The 14,314-nt window shown below is 42.2% G+C and overlaps 1 protein-coding gene across 1 annotated transcript; it reads right to left on the minus strand.

Moving 5' to 3' along the window:
- Positions 1-2,287: 2,287 nt before the first annotated feature.
- On the minus strand, positions 2,288-12,891 carry LOC119278347 (mitochondrial proton/calcium exchanger protein-like). Its single transcript, XM_037559708.1, has 15 exons — positions 12,742-12,891; positions 10,029-10,685; positions 9,599-9,911; positions 9,121-9,267; positions 8,922-9,010; positions 8,748-8,840; positions 7,922-8,048; positions 7,487-7,551; positions 7,224-7,395; positions 5,701-5,919; positions 5,572-5,619; positions 5,300-5,446; positions 4,128-4,210; positions 2,857-2,972; positions 2,288-2,769 (listed from the first exon to the last, which is right to left on the minus strand). The coding sequence occupies exons 2-15, from the start codon at positions 10,622-10,624 to the stop codon at positions 2,681-2,683; spliced, it is 2,304 nt and encodes a 767-aa protein (XP_037415605.1). The 5' UTR covers positions 10,625-10,685; positions 12,742-12,891; the 3' UTR covers positions 2,288-2,680.
- Between the last annotated feature and the right edge of the window lie 1,423 nt (positions 12,892-14,314).

The following is a 14,314-nucleotide window of genomic DNA, read 5'->3' on the forward strand; positions in this document are numbered from 1 at the left end:
AGTAGTGGTGTAGGGGCGGCGGCGGGGGCGGGTAGTAGTCGTCCCGCCGGCGGCGGCTGGAGGAGGAACCGCCCATAGCCTCCGGGTGCGGGTCCGGGGAGGTGGGAGGAGCGGGAGGAGGAGGCGAGGCTGAGCCGGGGTTGGGGCGGTGGATTTGAGGAGGAGGAGGAGGTTGCTTAGGCCGCGTGGGAGTGCGGGCGTACGGCGGAGTTGACGCGAGTGGGGAGAGGACTCGGATTGACTTTTTCTGGCGAGGTGAGGGGTTTTTTTTTCACGCGGGGAGATCCCGCGGTGGATGGAAGGAGCTGTCGCTGGCAGCGGCGACTAGCTCTGCCCTGCTCTCGCTCGGCCTGCTTCCGTTGTCACCGTCGGCGCACAGTTAAAAGGACCGGGACGGGAAGGGTGCGGGTGGTACATCTTCTCTTTCCCCAAATAGAAGCGTGCTAGTCCGTACCCAAACCGCCCAAGAGGAGAGGGAGGGTAACGTGATCCCACCGAAACGCGTTCTGTCGTTAATAGTAGAATCCGAATTTGTACCCTAAAAAAAGGAATCCGAATTTGAGCCCATGGATACTTGAATTCATGTGATGTGATGGGATTGCATATTCAAACCCATGGCTTCGTCAACCTTAGAGAAACTCTAATTCATCCCAAACAACAGTTTCTAAAAAACGCCCCTCTAACACGTCAGATTTTTAGCGTTTCCGAGCAACACCCTTGGGAAGTCGGATCCTGCGCATGAACCCTAGAGCGTTCGCTCGGCCCTTTGGTTCAAAAAGTCCTCGTCCACCCGAAAATTGAGATGCTTTGCTCTCTCTTGATCTTTAATTCCAGCTTTTTCTACGGGATGAAGTTCCGCTTCCCAACGGCCACATATCCTCGTTGTCATAGACGCAGACGACAACATCTCTAGAGTAGTATTCGTCGCAACGCTGTTGGCTTCGACGAGCTATCTCGGCCCATTCCTAATTCAATTGATGCCTCTATCCATCTCTCGAGCTTCTTCCTGTCGCTACCACCTTGCAGCCAAAGTTCGCGGTTGCCGCCATGCAGCACCTGGCCACCATCCGGCCCACAAGGCTCGCGGTTGGCTCCCATGCCAACATCGCGCTGACCACCGCGATCTCAATTGCCGATGAGGCCAGAAATTGGATTATGGCTCCTCTTCGCCTGCTCAAAGTGTTCACGGTGAGCTCTCGTCGGCAACCACGCTCATTTTGGTGACACACACAAGATGTTTGATGAAAAGGCTGATAGAGAGAGAACATTTCCCTTGTTTCATGTAATAGTGTCAAATATAACTAAATTGGATTATTATTTTATGCAAAAAGAGGTCAATTACAAGAAAATATTGGGAGTCAAGTTTATTTTCAGTGTAGAGGATTTTTGTGGGATTAAGTTTTGAGAGTGGATTTTTCGAACACATTACAAAACATCTCATGCTGAACAAACATCACCGGAAATCTTGAAATAAATCCAGAAAAATACCCTGGTGGACTGATTCCACCACAAAGAATCTATCCATCTAAGCTAGGCTCAATTCCCGGGATGTGTTAAGAGTTAGAGAATGCAATCACCAGCACTAGTTTTGATGTAGTATCTCCCTAAACGCAAAATAAGCTCACTAAGTTAATACGTATCGGGTGATATTCACATGCTTTCCTAATCCAATTTTTTGAAAAGTCACATTTAAATGTTTCAAAACGTTCAAAAAAATTGTGAATATTCACAAGACATGTGCCTACAAACCATAAAAATTCAAAACAAAGATTGAGAAACAAAAAAACAAATCCAGATGCTTTGTCTTCTTTTGATATTATTCATGCTAGATTTGTCTTCTTTTGACATCATTTATGCTAGATATGTCCTTTTTTTTCCAACATGTATTTTGAATTTTGGTCTGAAACTTTTAGATGTTATAGACACTTGTTTTGTGAACATTAACAAAAAATTTACTTATTTTTTAGAAACATTCAAATGTGACTTCAAAATTTGGAGGGAAGCATGTGAAGGGTGGTATCACCTTATATCTGCCCCATCAGACTAGTAGCAAGAGAGGGCACCGAGCAGTAGTAATCACGGTAGCACCTTCCGCAGCTGGACCAGACGGCCATGTTCTCCTCAGCCGTGGAGATCGGAGGAGCAGGTGAGTAGAAATGGTGACAATGAAGTTAAAGACAATGGGAAGTGACTAGGATCAGAGACAAGATAATAAAGTCACTATAAAAAGAAAGATGGTAACGGCTACCAATAACATACTGACTGTAAAAGCAACAAATAGCACACATTCGCAAACGATGTGCTTAACCCACGATTTCTCAGAAGTTGAAGTATATCTTATTAAATTCTCAGATTGTTGAGTAGAGTGGCGAATCCCGTGACCAACCAAAAACAGTATTTTCTCTCCCATGGCAACCAGTTGAAATTTCGGTTGCCATTTACCTGCGGATCCATTAGGCCGAACCCAAACTATATGCAAGTTGTCATCTTCACAGTAAGTTATCCTTACGAATTACTGGTGGTTCTTATCGAGGTCTGCCAAGAGGGAAGCAAGAATGGCCGTCTTGCCTTCTGATCTATACATGCCGCACTGCTACGGAGTAACTGAGATACTCAAAGTTCCTGCCTGAACTGGAATACCCATCTCAACACGCAAAAAAGTCATCAAGTGTGTTCCCGACTAATGCCGTGCTTCTTCTTCATCATCTTCATTGTTTTCCTCGGCTTGAGACGCCAGCTTCACGATGTCTTCCACACGGATCTTTCCTTCTGCACACACAAGAAATCGTCAGAAACAGTGGGGAAAACTGGACATGTGGTATCATGAGCAGAAAAGAATGTCACAAGCACAAGGACCTTTGTCTTTAGAAAGCTTGCTGATAAGCTCTTGGACGCCTTCTTTCCCTATGGTGTCCTTGAGATAAGCTGCTGCCGCTGCTACTTCTTCAGGAGTCACTTTGCCATCATGATCCCTGCAAATTAGGTACGAACGATATCAGCATGTTGACAAAACATGCTCCAAGTACAGCCAAACATTTTCGTCTACAAAAGAGTACTCCCTCCAATCCATATTAATTGTCGGTAAAACGGATGTATCTAGACAAGCGACAACTAATATGGATCGTAGGGCGTACTATATACTGCATTGAATAGCAATCTTTATCATGTCACATAAGCAAGCACAGGGGCAACTCATGGAGTATCCGAGTAACTAAATTGTAGAATGAATCTGAGATAGGAATATTTCTCACACATCTTCCAGAAGTTGAGCCATATAAATTAGCTCACCAATTAATTTTGACTTGCCACACAGACTATAAATGTCTGTATCAGCAATAATATATCTGAGTTAAAATCATTTATGTGAACATGGTAGATAAATGCTGCACCAATACTTTCGCCAAAAAAAATGTTACACCGATACTTCACATGGTCGTTAGACAGCCAATGAGTACGGAGCACGAAAAGGAGATTCGGAGGATTAAACAACAAAGAAAAACATGATCGATACAGCAGCAGTTCACCCCCCAACTAAAATAAGGGCAAGTTAACCTTCCCCGTGCAGGCCATGTTACACCCCTCTCGCACCCTCAGGGACAACCACCTATTAGCGTTAGTGGAGAGTAGGGACAGTTTTTTACTTGTCTCTGTTATCAGTCACGGTAACGGGGTAATTACTGAGAAAAGTAGAGTCCATTATTCTACATCTGCTTCTGTTAGTTATTGCTTAAAAGTAGTTAGTTGTATATTGTAAAATCAGCATTTTTCTGAGGAAAGGTAAATCCCTGGATCAGTGTAGGGGCAACAAAGTGTCGACATATCTGGACCAGAGCAGCATATAAATCATAAGAACAGATATCGAAGAATGGCGATTGACAACTAAACTACCACTTAGGGGTAGGTGGTACACAGTGATCACTGATACAGCTCAATTCCTACAGATTGGCAGGAAACTCAGTACTACCGAAACAACCGCTTCCAGTTTGATCGGATTAGGTCGTAGCCCTCCCTACCTAAACAAACCCTAATGAAGGTCCAACTCCTAGAGGAAATTCACCAGCAGCACAATGCACTAGCTGACTGGCATGCAATTTGAAACGACTTTGATACACATGCAATTGACGTACCTATCAAGCAGTTGCCAGCGGTTTCCGATTTGTGCATCCACGTCATCAATCTCCTTTTCTAACTCCTGAAGCATAGCATCAACCTAAAACAGAGCAAAAAGTATATGTCAACAACTAACCCCATAAATTATTGAAAAACAATGTATAGATGACCAACATCAATGGTAGCTCCACCAAAAAAATCTCTCCAACTAACAGACTTGGGGGATGGCTAATGTAGGTATAGAGATCAGTCATAAAGCCACACGGTGTAACTTTGTTAACAAGAGCAACCAGGACCCTTATACTTCTAATGCTGACATCTATATTTCAATTATTCTTTTTTTGGCTAAAGAGAGAATTTGCTGCATTAAGAAAGAATTGTCAGTCATTTTGACATAAAGAACAGAAGTTGTGCCAGCGACCAGGCATAAGTGCCTAGAGCTAACTTGTGAGGAACTCTCAATCGTATACTTCAATGTAAACTAACACAGTACCCTTGTAGTATAACTCTGTTGATGCTAGTTCACCATTTTGTTCCAAATGAACACGTAACATAAAGGTGGAAATGCAATCAAGCAGGTGTCAACAGTATATGCAGGCAGGACCTAGTGAAAGTTGACTAACTCAGGATGCAGTTTATGATGAAAAGATCCATTCATACTGTCTAATTTAGGATACAGTTTATGATTAAGAAATCCGTTTGTTCTGTTTAGTATCTCCAACTAACAATGGAATGAAACTAAACTAGGTCTAGTATACTACTAGGCCGAAAACTGGTACCACATACTGTCACCGGGTTACCGGAAAAACTGGGTATAAGGTCTGTATAAGGTCGAATACAAGGCCAATTAACCCATATACTCGCTGCAAAGTAACCCATGGGTAACAGTTACCTTGTATCACATAACTTGCCAACAGCAGGCAATCAAACACTTATTTCTATAAATGTTGAGAAAAGTATTTAAGATGTTCCCATACCCTAAGAACTAAGGAAAAGAAGTAAATCATTATCTGACAAAATTGTGCCCAAGTAATTTAACCGTTTCAGCTTCTCAAGCTACTCATCGGTAGCCGACAGAAGTCAGGGAAAAAGCGATCACCTTAAACAGCGAACCAGAGAAATATATAGTATACCAATAGAAGCAGAGTGTTACGAGCTTTGACTTTTCATGCATGGAAGAAATACATACCTTGTCAATCAGCGCTGACGAGACCTTTTCCTCTGAAGCAACCTCTGTGGTGTCGTCTGACTCCTCTCTAGCAGCCATATATGCCTTCTTAGCTTCTTCTGCCCCCTCTGTGTCTTCTCTTTCAAGCATGGAGTTATATAGTTTTATCTGCATTCCTCAAAAATTAAGTCCTACTGAGCCTCCACGGTAAAACAGTGCATACATGCAACAAACAAACAAAATGCTGTATGGTAATTGTCCTTCTGATCCCACTTCAAAAATTCACATCGTACCTCCTTGTTGACAAGGCTAAGGAACTCTTGACGCTCCTTGCTAACAGACTGCAATGTAAGTAATTATGGCACTGTCACTAAGAGTCTGCAAAGTACTGACAGAAAAACACAGATTGACTAGGATCATACCGATGCAGATGCCAGCACAGCCAATGCTCGACTGATATTACAGAGCTGTTCCTTGTCATGTTGTTTTGCTTCTATCAGTTCTTCTTCTTCCCTAGCAGTAGGCTCAGTCATTTCCTTTAAAGCCAAATCTTCTTCAGCAGCCTCCTGTTCTGTGAGATTTGCCTTTTCTTCCTTCTTTTGTTTTGCCTTCTCTTCTTTCTCTTTCTTCTTCTCTTCCTCCTGAATATATTCATACAAAGCATTAAAATAACTGATTACATGTTCAGTAGCAGCATTACGCTAAGTTAAAATAAACAGGTAACAGCTGAGTGTTAGCAGCAATACAGCACTATGCCGAAAATAACATACTTGGGTAAGAGTGCTATGCTAAAACAATTGGGTAACAGTTCAATGTTAGCAGCACCAACGCTGGCTTCCCCACCGCCGTATTACGCAAAGCTGATCGGGCGGTGCTTTCACGGCTTTGGTACCCACCCTTTCTCAATTCATATAGTTGCCCATGCATATTTATTAATGCTTTAAATTACTCCATTTTGTTTAATATATCTGAATTTTCTATTAGATGAAATGCTTGAAAACAGGTCATTTGGCTACACTGTCTGAGAAACTAGTGATGATTATTAAATGAGCATAATTATAGACTAATCAGCAGAAATTAAGTGATTCTCTTTAATCAGTAGAATTTGAATCATCACAATCTTACACAACCAACGTTAGATCAGCATATAAACAGACTCTCAGAACCTTGGGTGCATCTTAGACATTCTCACACACAGCCACAGCTCTTACTGCTACTTTGCCAAATGACCCTACAACTCCCTGACAGCTTTTCCAGCAGAGCCAAACCACAGGTGCTTTTAGACAAGCCCCAGCCCAATCGAACAGAACACACCTTTTCTCATAAGGCGTGTCTCTAGAAGTTGTTCATATGATATGATATGTTCACAGTTGACACTACACTACAGGGCCTTAAGTAACAAATAAAGGGATATCAAGAGTTCAGACAATTTTATTTCCAGTGACATTTTAGCTATATGCCCTTTCTACTAGATATATTCTAGTTTTACTATGGAATAGCACAAACCATGTATAGCTTCTTAATACATATATTGCATACAAGGAGGACATGAATAAGCAAGACTCTTGAGGTTCAATTATGAGAAGAAGGGCATGACAGGATATTAGACACATTCCAAAATCTGAGGCAATGCAGGGTACATATGTTACCATGGGGTGTCAGAAAAAAGAGTACATCAAATAAATGAGTTTTTGAATTAACAAGAGATAAACAAACTAATAAAATAAGGAGCCAGTCCGTGCCCACTCCGCTAAAAGTACAAATATGAAGCATGGGTTCAAAGAGAGCATTCATGTGTTAGCTTATCACACGTACTATCAGTGTGGGTTTCATACTTATGCCAAGTATCATGGTTGCATTGACAAACAATGTAAAGTAGTACGCAATTTTTTTGTATCGATAACCTATATATATTAAAAAATAATACAATCTATGTGTTACACACCTTGATAAGTTCTTCCTGCATCTCAAGGAATTCCAGTTTTCTCCTCCTCTCAGAAACTGAATCTTCAGATGGCAATGCTGTCCCAATTGTATCCACAACTTCATCTGGCAAAGAAGACAATGTTGCTACTACAGCATCCTCGGGTTTCATTCTCCCAGCCAGGGTAAAAGCTCTGACAGCATTAGCAAAGATGAATAAGGACGCAAGCCCAAACAGAACTGTTCTAGCCACTAGCCAGTGGGAAATACATCAACCAAATTTACCTTGAAAGTATGAGAAGAGAAGATGGCACAGCATGATTAAGTGATAGATCCAACCAGTCTCGTAGCTGGGCAGAAAACAAAATTGCAAGGAATTACTACAAAAGTTTAATATCCATTTACAAGGTAGCAGTTTAAAAAATTGAACACAAAGAAGTAGTGGTGAAAGGCAGTGCAATCCAACTTCAGATATGCTTAATTCTAAGTGGATGCTGAGGCAATGGATGTTGTTTTCCTTCAACAGTGCATCAGGATAAACTAACATAATGAGAGCAAGAAAAACTGAGAACTAATAAATAAACTACACCAAGAACATGGTAACTACTAGGATAATACGAAATCATGGCACTGGCACATTGATGTACAGTCCGAAAAAGCTACAAAACAAACAGGTATTCTTCGGAAATTGTGAGTATTGCAGGAATGATGCTGGCAAACCTGTTTACGCATTTCTTCTGTTGACCGCAGACCAAGGTGACCGCGATCACGGCAGGCTTGCCGGAGCTCCTCTTCAGAAAGAGAATCAACACCCTCAGCTTGAATCATTTTATCATCATTCTTAATGCTGCATACGCATTAGCAAGAAATGACAGATATTTTATATTTTTACACCACAATTCTAAACATAAATGCCAGATTGCATTGAAATAAATGTCAAAAACAGTAAGACAAAGGGCAAATCCAGTAAATGAAGAGTTATCAGTACTATCTTATAACTACAGTAAATAAACATATATGGTGAACGTTATGTGCAGTTTGAGTCAAGCACATGTTAGATCCATTCAAATGCAGAGTCAATTGTAGATAAATTTGACATTGTCTCTGATGTCTACTAAGCTTCCACGTCCAGCAAACTACTATGTGTTTTCTCTTCGTGTATGAACTAACATAAAGTGTTGTATAATATCTTCTGAATAACTTCATTTATTTTACTAGAAGTCATATACATAATTTACCCTTTCTGTGCTAATGTCATAATACATACTGCTATGTTTACAGGATTAGATTACCCACTTGAAATTCTAATCTGAATGATTGTCTGGTAAGCTCTGAAAAATGATAGCAGAACCTAGTGTCTCAATCATGGGCTTATCTCCAAAATTGGTGGTTCCAGTTATACATGCGCATAACACAAAATAGTGCTTCAGAGCAACAGATCCAAGCTAACTAACACTTCAATTACAAGTTTCATATTTGCAAACATGTTCACTTCTACTTCACAAATTGCAGAGTGTACCCTTTACTTTTCTCTATAAATACTTACTCTCGTAGTTTTTTCCGAAGCATGAATCTCAAGTAATGATCTGTACCAAAAGGTCGAATACCCATATATTTGCACATATTCACCAAGCGTGCTCTGCAGGAAAACATTGATCAGTTCTGGTACAATTTTGATCCTGTACTTACAAGGGTGTACAAAACTGAAATAATGGGTAACCTGCTCATGTTATCCAAGGTCAATTCATCATTAAAAAGCTTCGCGAAGCTCAAGATTTCATCATTGGATACACGTTCACCTTTCCTAACCTGATTGCAGTTTAATTTAATGTAAATTATGCAACAAAATATAAGGAAATTCATAATATACATTTAAAAGGAATTGACAATCTCAAATACAGGAGAGCTGGTAGCGATACCTTGTTTAAAAATTCGTCCAGATCTTCAGCTGTCTGTTTTGTTTCTCCACTACGTGATGTTTGAACTTCCTTTGCCATTTCTTTTGCAGTATCTTGCAGAAACTTTGCATACTCCATCCTTGCTTTCAGTTTCCTTTTCAACGCTTCCTGCACATGAAAATGGGCTACATTCGTGAGACAATCAATATGCAAAGTAGTTATGTTGGTAGTTCCTATACAAATGGAACTAGGAGGACGATTCAAAATATGATACACTAAATCTGACGTATCAGCAGAAAATGGAATACAACAGGGTAAACGAGCCATGCAATCATAATGATACTGCACTGCACATCAACCGGCGAGAGAACAGGGCAAAGAACATGTGTGTCGTAGGTTCTGACATACATACACTATTAGTAGCATGACAGCATGCTGAAAACTATCAATGGACAGTATAATGATGACATTTAGTAATTCAAGTGGTTACGTCACAAACCTCTTCTTTCATCTTGTCTTGGAAAGTTGATGGCAGCATATTTGGAAACAATTTAAGAAACACTGGTAGTAGGAATTCCATGAATGGGACAACAATGAACACAGCAACAGGTACCAGCCTGAAGATATCTGCTGTTGTACGGGTGAGCTGTTGCCTCTCTCTTCTTGAGAGGCTCTTTCCACCAGCAAGTTTCACCAGCAATCTTGATGAAATCCTAACATCTGCCCAGAGTAGCTTTGTTCCTAGCCAGTAATGCTGCAGTGTGGAAATAAATTCATCTTTCCCATGCTTCAGTTTTGCAGCCCAATCAGCTCTGCACAAACAAACAAAACAAGGTAAATTTATATGTTAAAAGAGTACAGGAAATGGGGCAGCAAAGAAATATCTTGTCTTAAGATATAGGTTTGAGACAAATACAAAGAATTTAGACCTGCTCATTGAAGCAACAGCTCGAAGAGCCGGACCAATACCCAGAAGCCTTGCCCAGAACTTCTTTACGATTGACTGGTCAGCCTTTAGCGAATCTTGCACCTGCTTAGCTTTGGCTTTAGCTTTTGCCGTGCTTAGCCCTTCCACAGCCTGATCACATTCTTCTGGGGATGCCTCTTTTTTCCTTTTACTCTGGTTTTCATCACCCTTTTCTTCAATATCCAATTTAGGTTGCCCAGCAGTTGCAGTTGATGCTTTGCGAACTGACTGCAACAAACCTCTAGCTCCGAAAGGCAATGTGAACTCATTCCTTCCAATTCCATAGCCATAGTGAGAAATCACGTGAGCTGGACGTCGCAGAAGCCCGTTATCAGGACCTAGCAGACCCCCCTTTGTCAAATCGACACTATATTGCTCCTTCTCCTTCTCAGACTTCGAGTCCCCTAAGCTTTGCTCAAGAAATGGTTGTGCTATTCTTGGCTCAGGCTTGAAACCAAATGTTCCATGGCGGAATGAAGAGGAGGAAGACGAGAGGATAGGTGTGTTAACATGATCCAAGAGATAGTTTCTTCTCCTAATGATCGCCCTTGACGCCATCCTTGGTTGCTACTCACCTTCCCAATGTGGAGGCCTAGGTCATGTCTTTTCAGATAGAGCCCTGAAGTGATCCGATTTGAGCATAAGCAGAAATGCACATTGACAAATAAAGGGGGTTAGTAAGAAGACATAACAAAGAAACAATGTATGTAGAGAAAATAATATTCAACAACAACAATAGCGAATTACAACACACAACCGCAGGCACTATTTCATTTCAAGGCATCTTAGATAGTTGCTCTGACCTAACCAAAAAGTAGCCAGTTCTCCAGAATTTCCTCAAATCTGATGTTTGGGATATTCCAGTACAGTGGGCAATACATCGAATTTAAATAATACATAGAATCCTAAATGAATAGCAAATAACAGTAATAGTGTGGTCATCAAAGTGAGTATGGCCGAGCTGTAAGAGAATCAACTCTAATCCAAGTGTTCAAGCAAGCTTAGCATTAGTCCAATGAATAATCAGCACAACAAATAAGTCTAGCAAGTTTGCTAGCTGCAAAAGGTCCATAAATATAAAGCAGCAAGAGTTTAGTTCAACAAGTTTGCTATCAGCAGCAGTTCACTTAAAGCAACAGGCTCAACAGTATAATAGCAACAGGTGGAGTCCACACACAAAAAACTGAAACATACGCACCGTTGCTGTTCGTGTTAGGTTTAAGTTCAATGAATTAATAATGGCAGAATATGATGTGGTGCGTAAATTGAGCAGATGTGGCTTGCAATGCCAAAACCTATGGTTGCACCCCCAACTACAAGAAGGGTCATGGTAACTAGTTCCTCAACAGAGCTATGAAGATTGTCCTGCAGCAATAATCAATTGAGGAAAAGGTGACAATCTAAGAAGTGGGCAATTTGTATTATTGCCTAATTAGAGTGGTTACGAAACATAGGTTTGGAGTTCTACATGTCTCTCCGAACTATTGCACCATAAGTGAATGGGTAGTTCTGTCCCTTCTAAAGATCATGGCCATGAAAGCATGTATATTTGCCACGACACACTGCAGCCCATACTAGCAGCATTTTGGGTCCGGCCAAAGTCATCCATCTATACAAAATTAAGGCATATGAACCAAAAGTAAATGATGCTGCTGCTATTAAAATGGTTGAATTCATGGAAATGAACCCAGCCCATAACATGACAAGGCTGCCATATCAGAACGATGCTCCTCCGGTGTCATGCGATCATTGACCATATGACCCTACACCTAATGCTCCGCAACAGATGTTGTGCTAACATATACCCAATCATTGTATTGCAAAGTTAAGTGGCAACAGGAAACACCAAAATTTTAATGTAAACATCATTTGCACCTCACACTAGTTTGGCGAGAAAGAGGTGGACTCAGATCATTTATGCGAGCAGTGCAAAGACCTGAGTAATTTACAGCTAAGAAGTGCATCGAATGGGTCATCGTCACGCTGCTGTATCAAATTCAACATGGCATCAAATATTTCAACCAACAAACCAATCTTAGGCCAATTAAAGCTAGTAAGGTGCATGAGAAACAGGATTCCACGTTTCCCATACCAACAAAACCACCATAGGCCAACAACTAAGGAGGTGCATTAGGTTTACCATGGCATCATACATAACGTACAACTGAAATTACCAACAGAAGACATCATCCTAGGCCATCATTAACAAGCAAAGAGGTGCGTCCGTGTTAACACGGCAAGATTTTTCACATAGCATCCTTCTCAACGCGGCCTAAGCATAAATAAATCACACAAGCAGTCCGGAACAGAAGCCATCACGAGAAAATAATCATGGACAAGCCGAGCGCAAGCAAACCGAGCATCATAGTAAGAACTAGGCATCTGCAAAAATCACACCCGCACGAGCGAGTTCACGAACATCGTCAGAACCCTACACCTCCAACAGTCCGCGTCTCAGATTTTACCCTCGCAGGCATGGGTACGAACACGGCCCGAACCCTAGACTCTAACCCCCCACAAATCAGCGGCCGAAGTAACCGTGGCGTCTCAGATTGGTCGCACAAATTTGAAGAAAACCAAGGCGAAACGCGACCATGAACGGAACCATGGCGAGGAGGATGGAAGGGGAAGGAGGGGGCGGGGCGGGGGGTGGGGGCGGGGAGGAGGTCCTTTACCTCCACGGACAAAGGGGAGCTCCGCCGCCCGTCTGCCGGTGCTACAGTCCTACCTGCGTCCGTCCTTGGGGAGGGAAGGGGATGGGAGGAAAGGGGCCGGGAGTTCGCACGAAAGAGAGGTGAGAGAGAGCGGCGGCGGAAGGAAACGAGAATGCGCTGTGCAGGCCAGGTTACGTCGCGCGGGCCGGACTGGGGTTTGTCCTGGGCCTGGCCCATGTAGCCGTGCAGTACAACCCCTCGCAAAAAAAAATATCCGTGCAGTATAGTACATACAAAAGCGTTCGGTTTTTTAGGTAATATGTGTCTTATTCGTATGATAAAGATCAAAGTATAAGTCACGTAAAAACAGATATGACAAAACTGAAAAGATAGCAAAACATCTCGAAGTTTGACACCAACGTCCATCATCTGCCTCCGGCACCACCACAACAGACGAATACAAAAGATCAGAAATGTTCGTTCGTTCTTCTCCACCTGATGATGACAAAGTGCCCGGTCTCAAATGTAAGTGCTTAGCCGCCTAAAAAGCATACAAGAAAATCAAAGAAATGGATATTTAGAGCCACTTTAGAGCTCTGGCACCACTCCGTTCGACCTATTAGCTCCCCAATGCTTAACCGGACGGATTGATTCTATAGTTCTGTTTTAGTAGAAACTTGATTGATTAGTTTCTGTATAAATAGCTAAAGGAAAGGCTTCTGATCACACACTTGTCGTCTAGGGACCGCCCACATTCATTCATTTCATTCATTCATTCTTCTGTTGTGGATTCGAACCACTAGCACAAATTTGATTTCGATTCAAAGGGCGCTTTTTTAGGATTTCCACTCCTTTTACCTTTCAGAACCTCTCTTTCTAAGTTATGTTTTTTTATTGTTGTCAATTTCCAATCGTTTAGTACGAGATCGCTTCACACCTCGCGGTGCTTACACCAAAGAATAGAATGACGGATCACCTCCTCATTCGAGCTTGACATGGCTCCATCGCTGATATGCTGCTTTATGCATCTCTAAGGCGGCTTCCCAAAAGTGAAGTCATTGTCGTTGAACGAATCAGACTGGGGCAACACCTCGCACACGCCATCAAACTCCAGATCTGGCACCCCACCACGACTAAGACGCCAAAGGAGGAAATCACACCTGCCATCCATCAACCATGAACCCAGCACACATTCCATCTTTCAGATGTCGTTGATGCATACCACAATATGCATCCGTTCCTGGACTACCTCCCAAGCTCCGCGTCGACACTGGAGCAAACGTCGTCGCAATGGCGGAGCCCGAGGACACATGTCCACCACGAGGATGTCGCCGCCGCACCATCCTTGCTTGAACAGACTGGATTCCAAATCCATTTCCAACGATAGGACCAACCGTCTCAACAGAGTAGGATCTGAACAAATTTGATTCAGCGCCGCCATCATCGCCGTCGAAACCAAGACGATGAATAGCCTAAAAACAAACTACATTGGCCTAAAACTATACACACGCGTGAATCCGGCGACCCTCCTCGCCGCCGGAGAACGGCAGCGGAGCGGGAGTCCCTGGCGGCGAAAAGCTAGATCGATTTTCTT

This window comes from Triticum dicoccoides, chromosome 1A (assembly GCF_002162155.2).
Source record: "Triticum dicoccoides isolate Atlit2015 ecotype Zavitan chromosome 1A, WEW_v2.0, whole genome shotgun sequence".
Lineage (NCBI taxonomy): Eukaryota > Viridiplantae > Streptophyta > Magnoliopsida > Poales > Poaceae > Triticum > Triticum dicoccoides.

Coding starts and splice junctions, on each gene's coding strand:
- LOC119278347 (XM_037559708.1), bottom strand. CDS start 10,624: ATGGCGTCAAGGGCGATCATTAGGAGAAGAAACTATCTCTTGGATCAT. Junction 8,049..8,747: donor CTTCGGAAAAAACTACGAGA/GTAAGTATTTAT, acceptor ATGCGTATGCAG/CATTAAGAATGATGATAAAA. Junction 7,396..7,486: donor TCTCTTCTCATACTTTCAAG/GTAAATTTGGTT, acceptor TAATGCTGTCAG/AGCTTTTACCCTGGCTGGGA.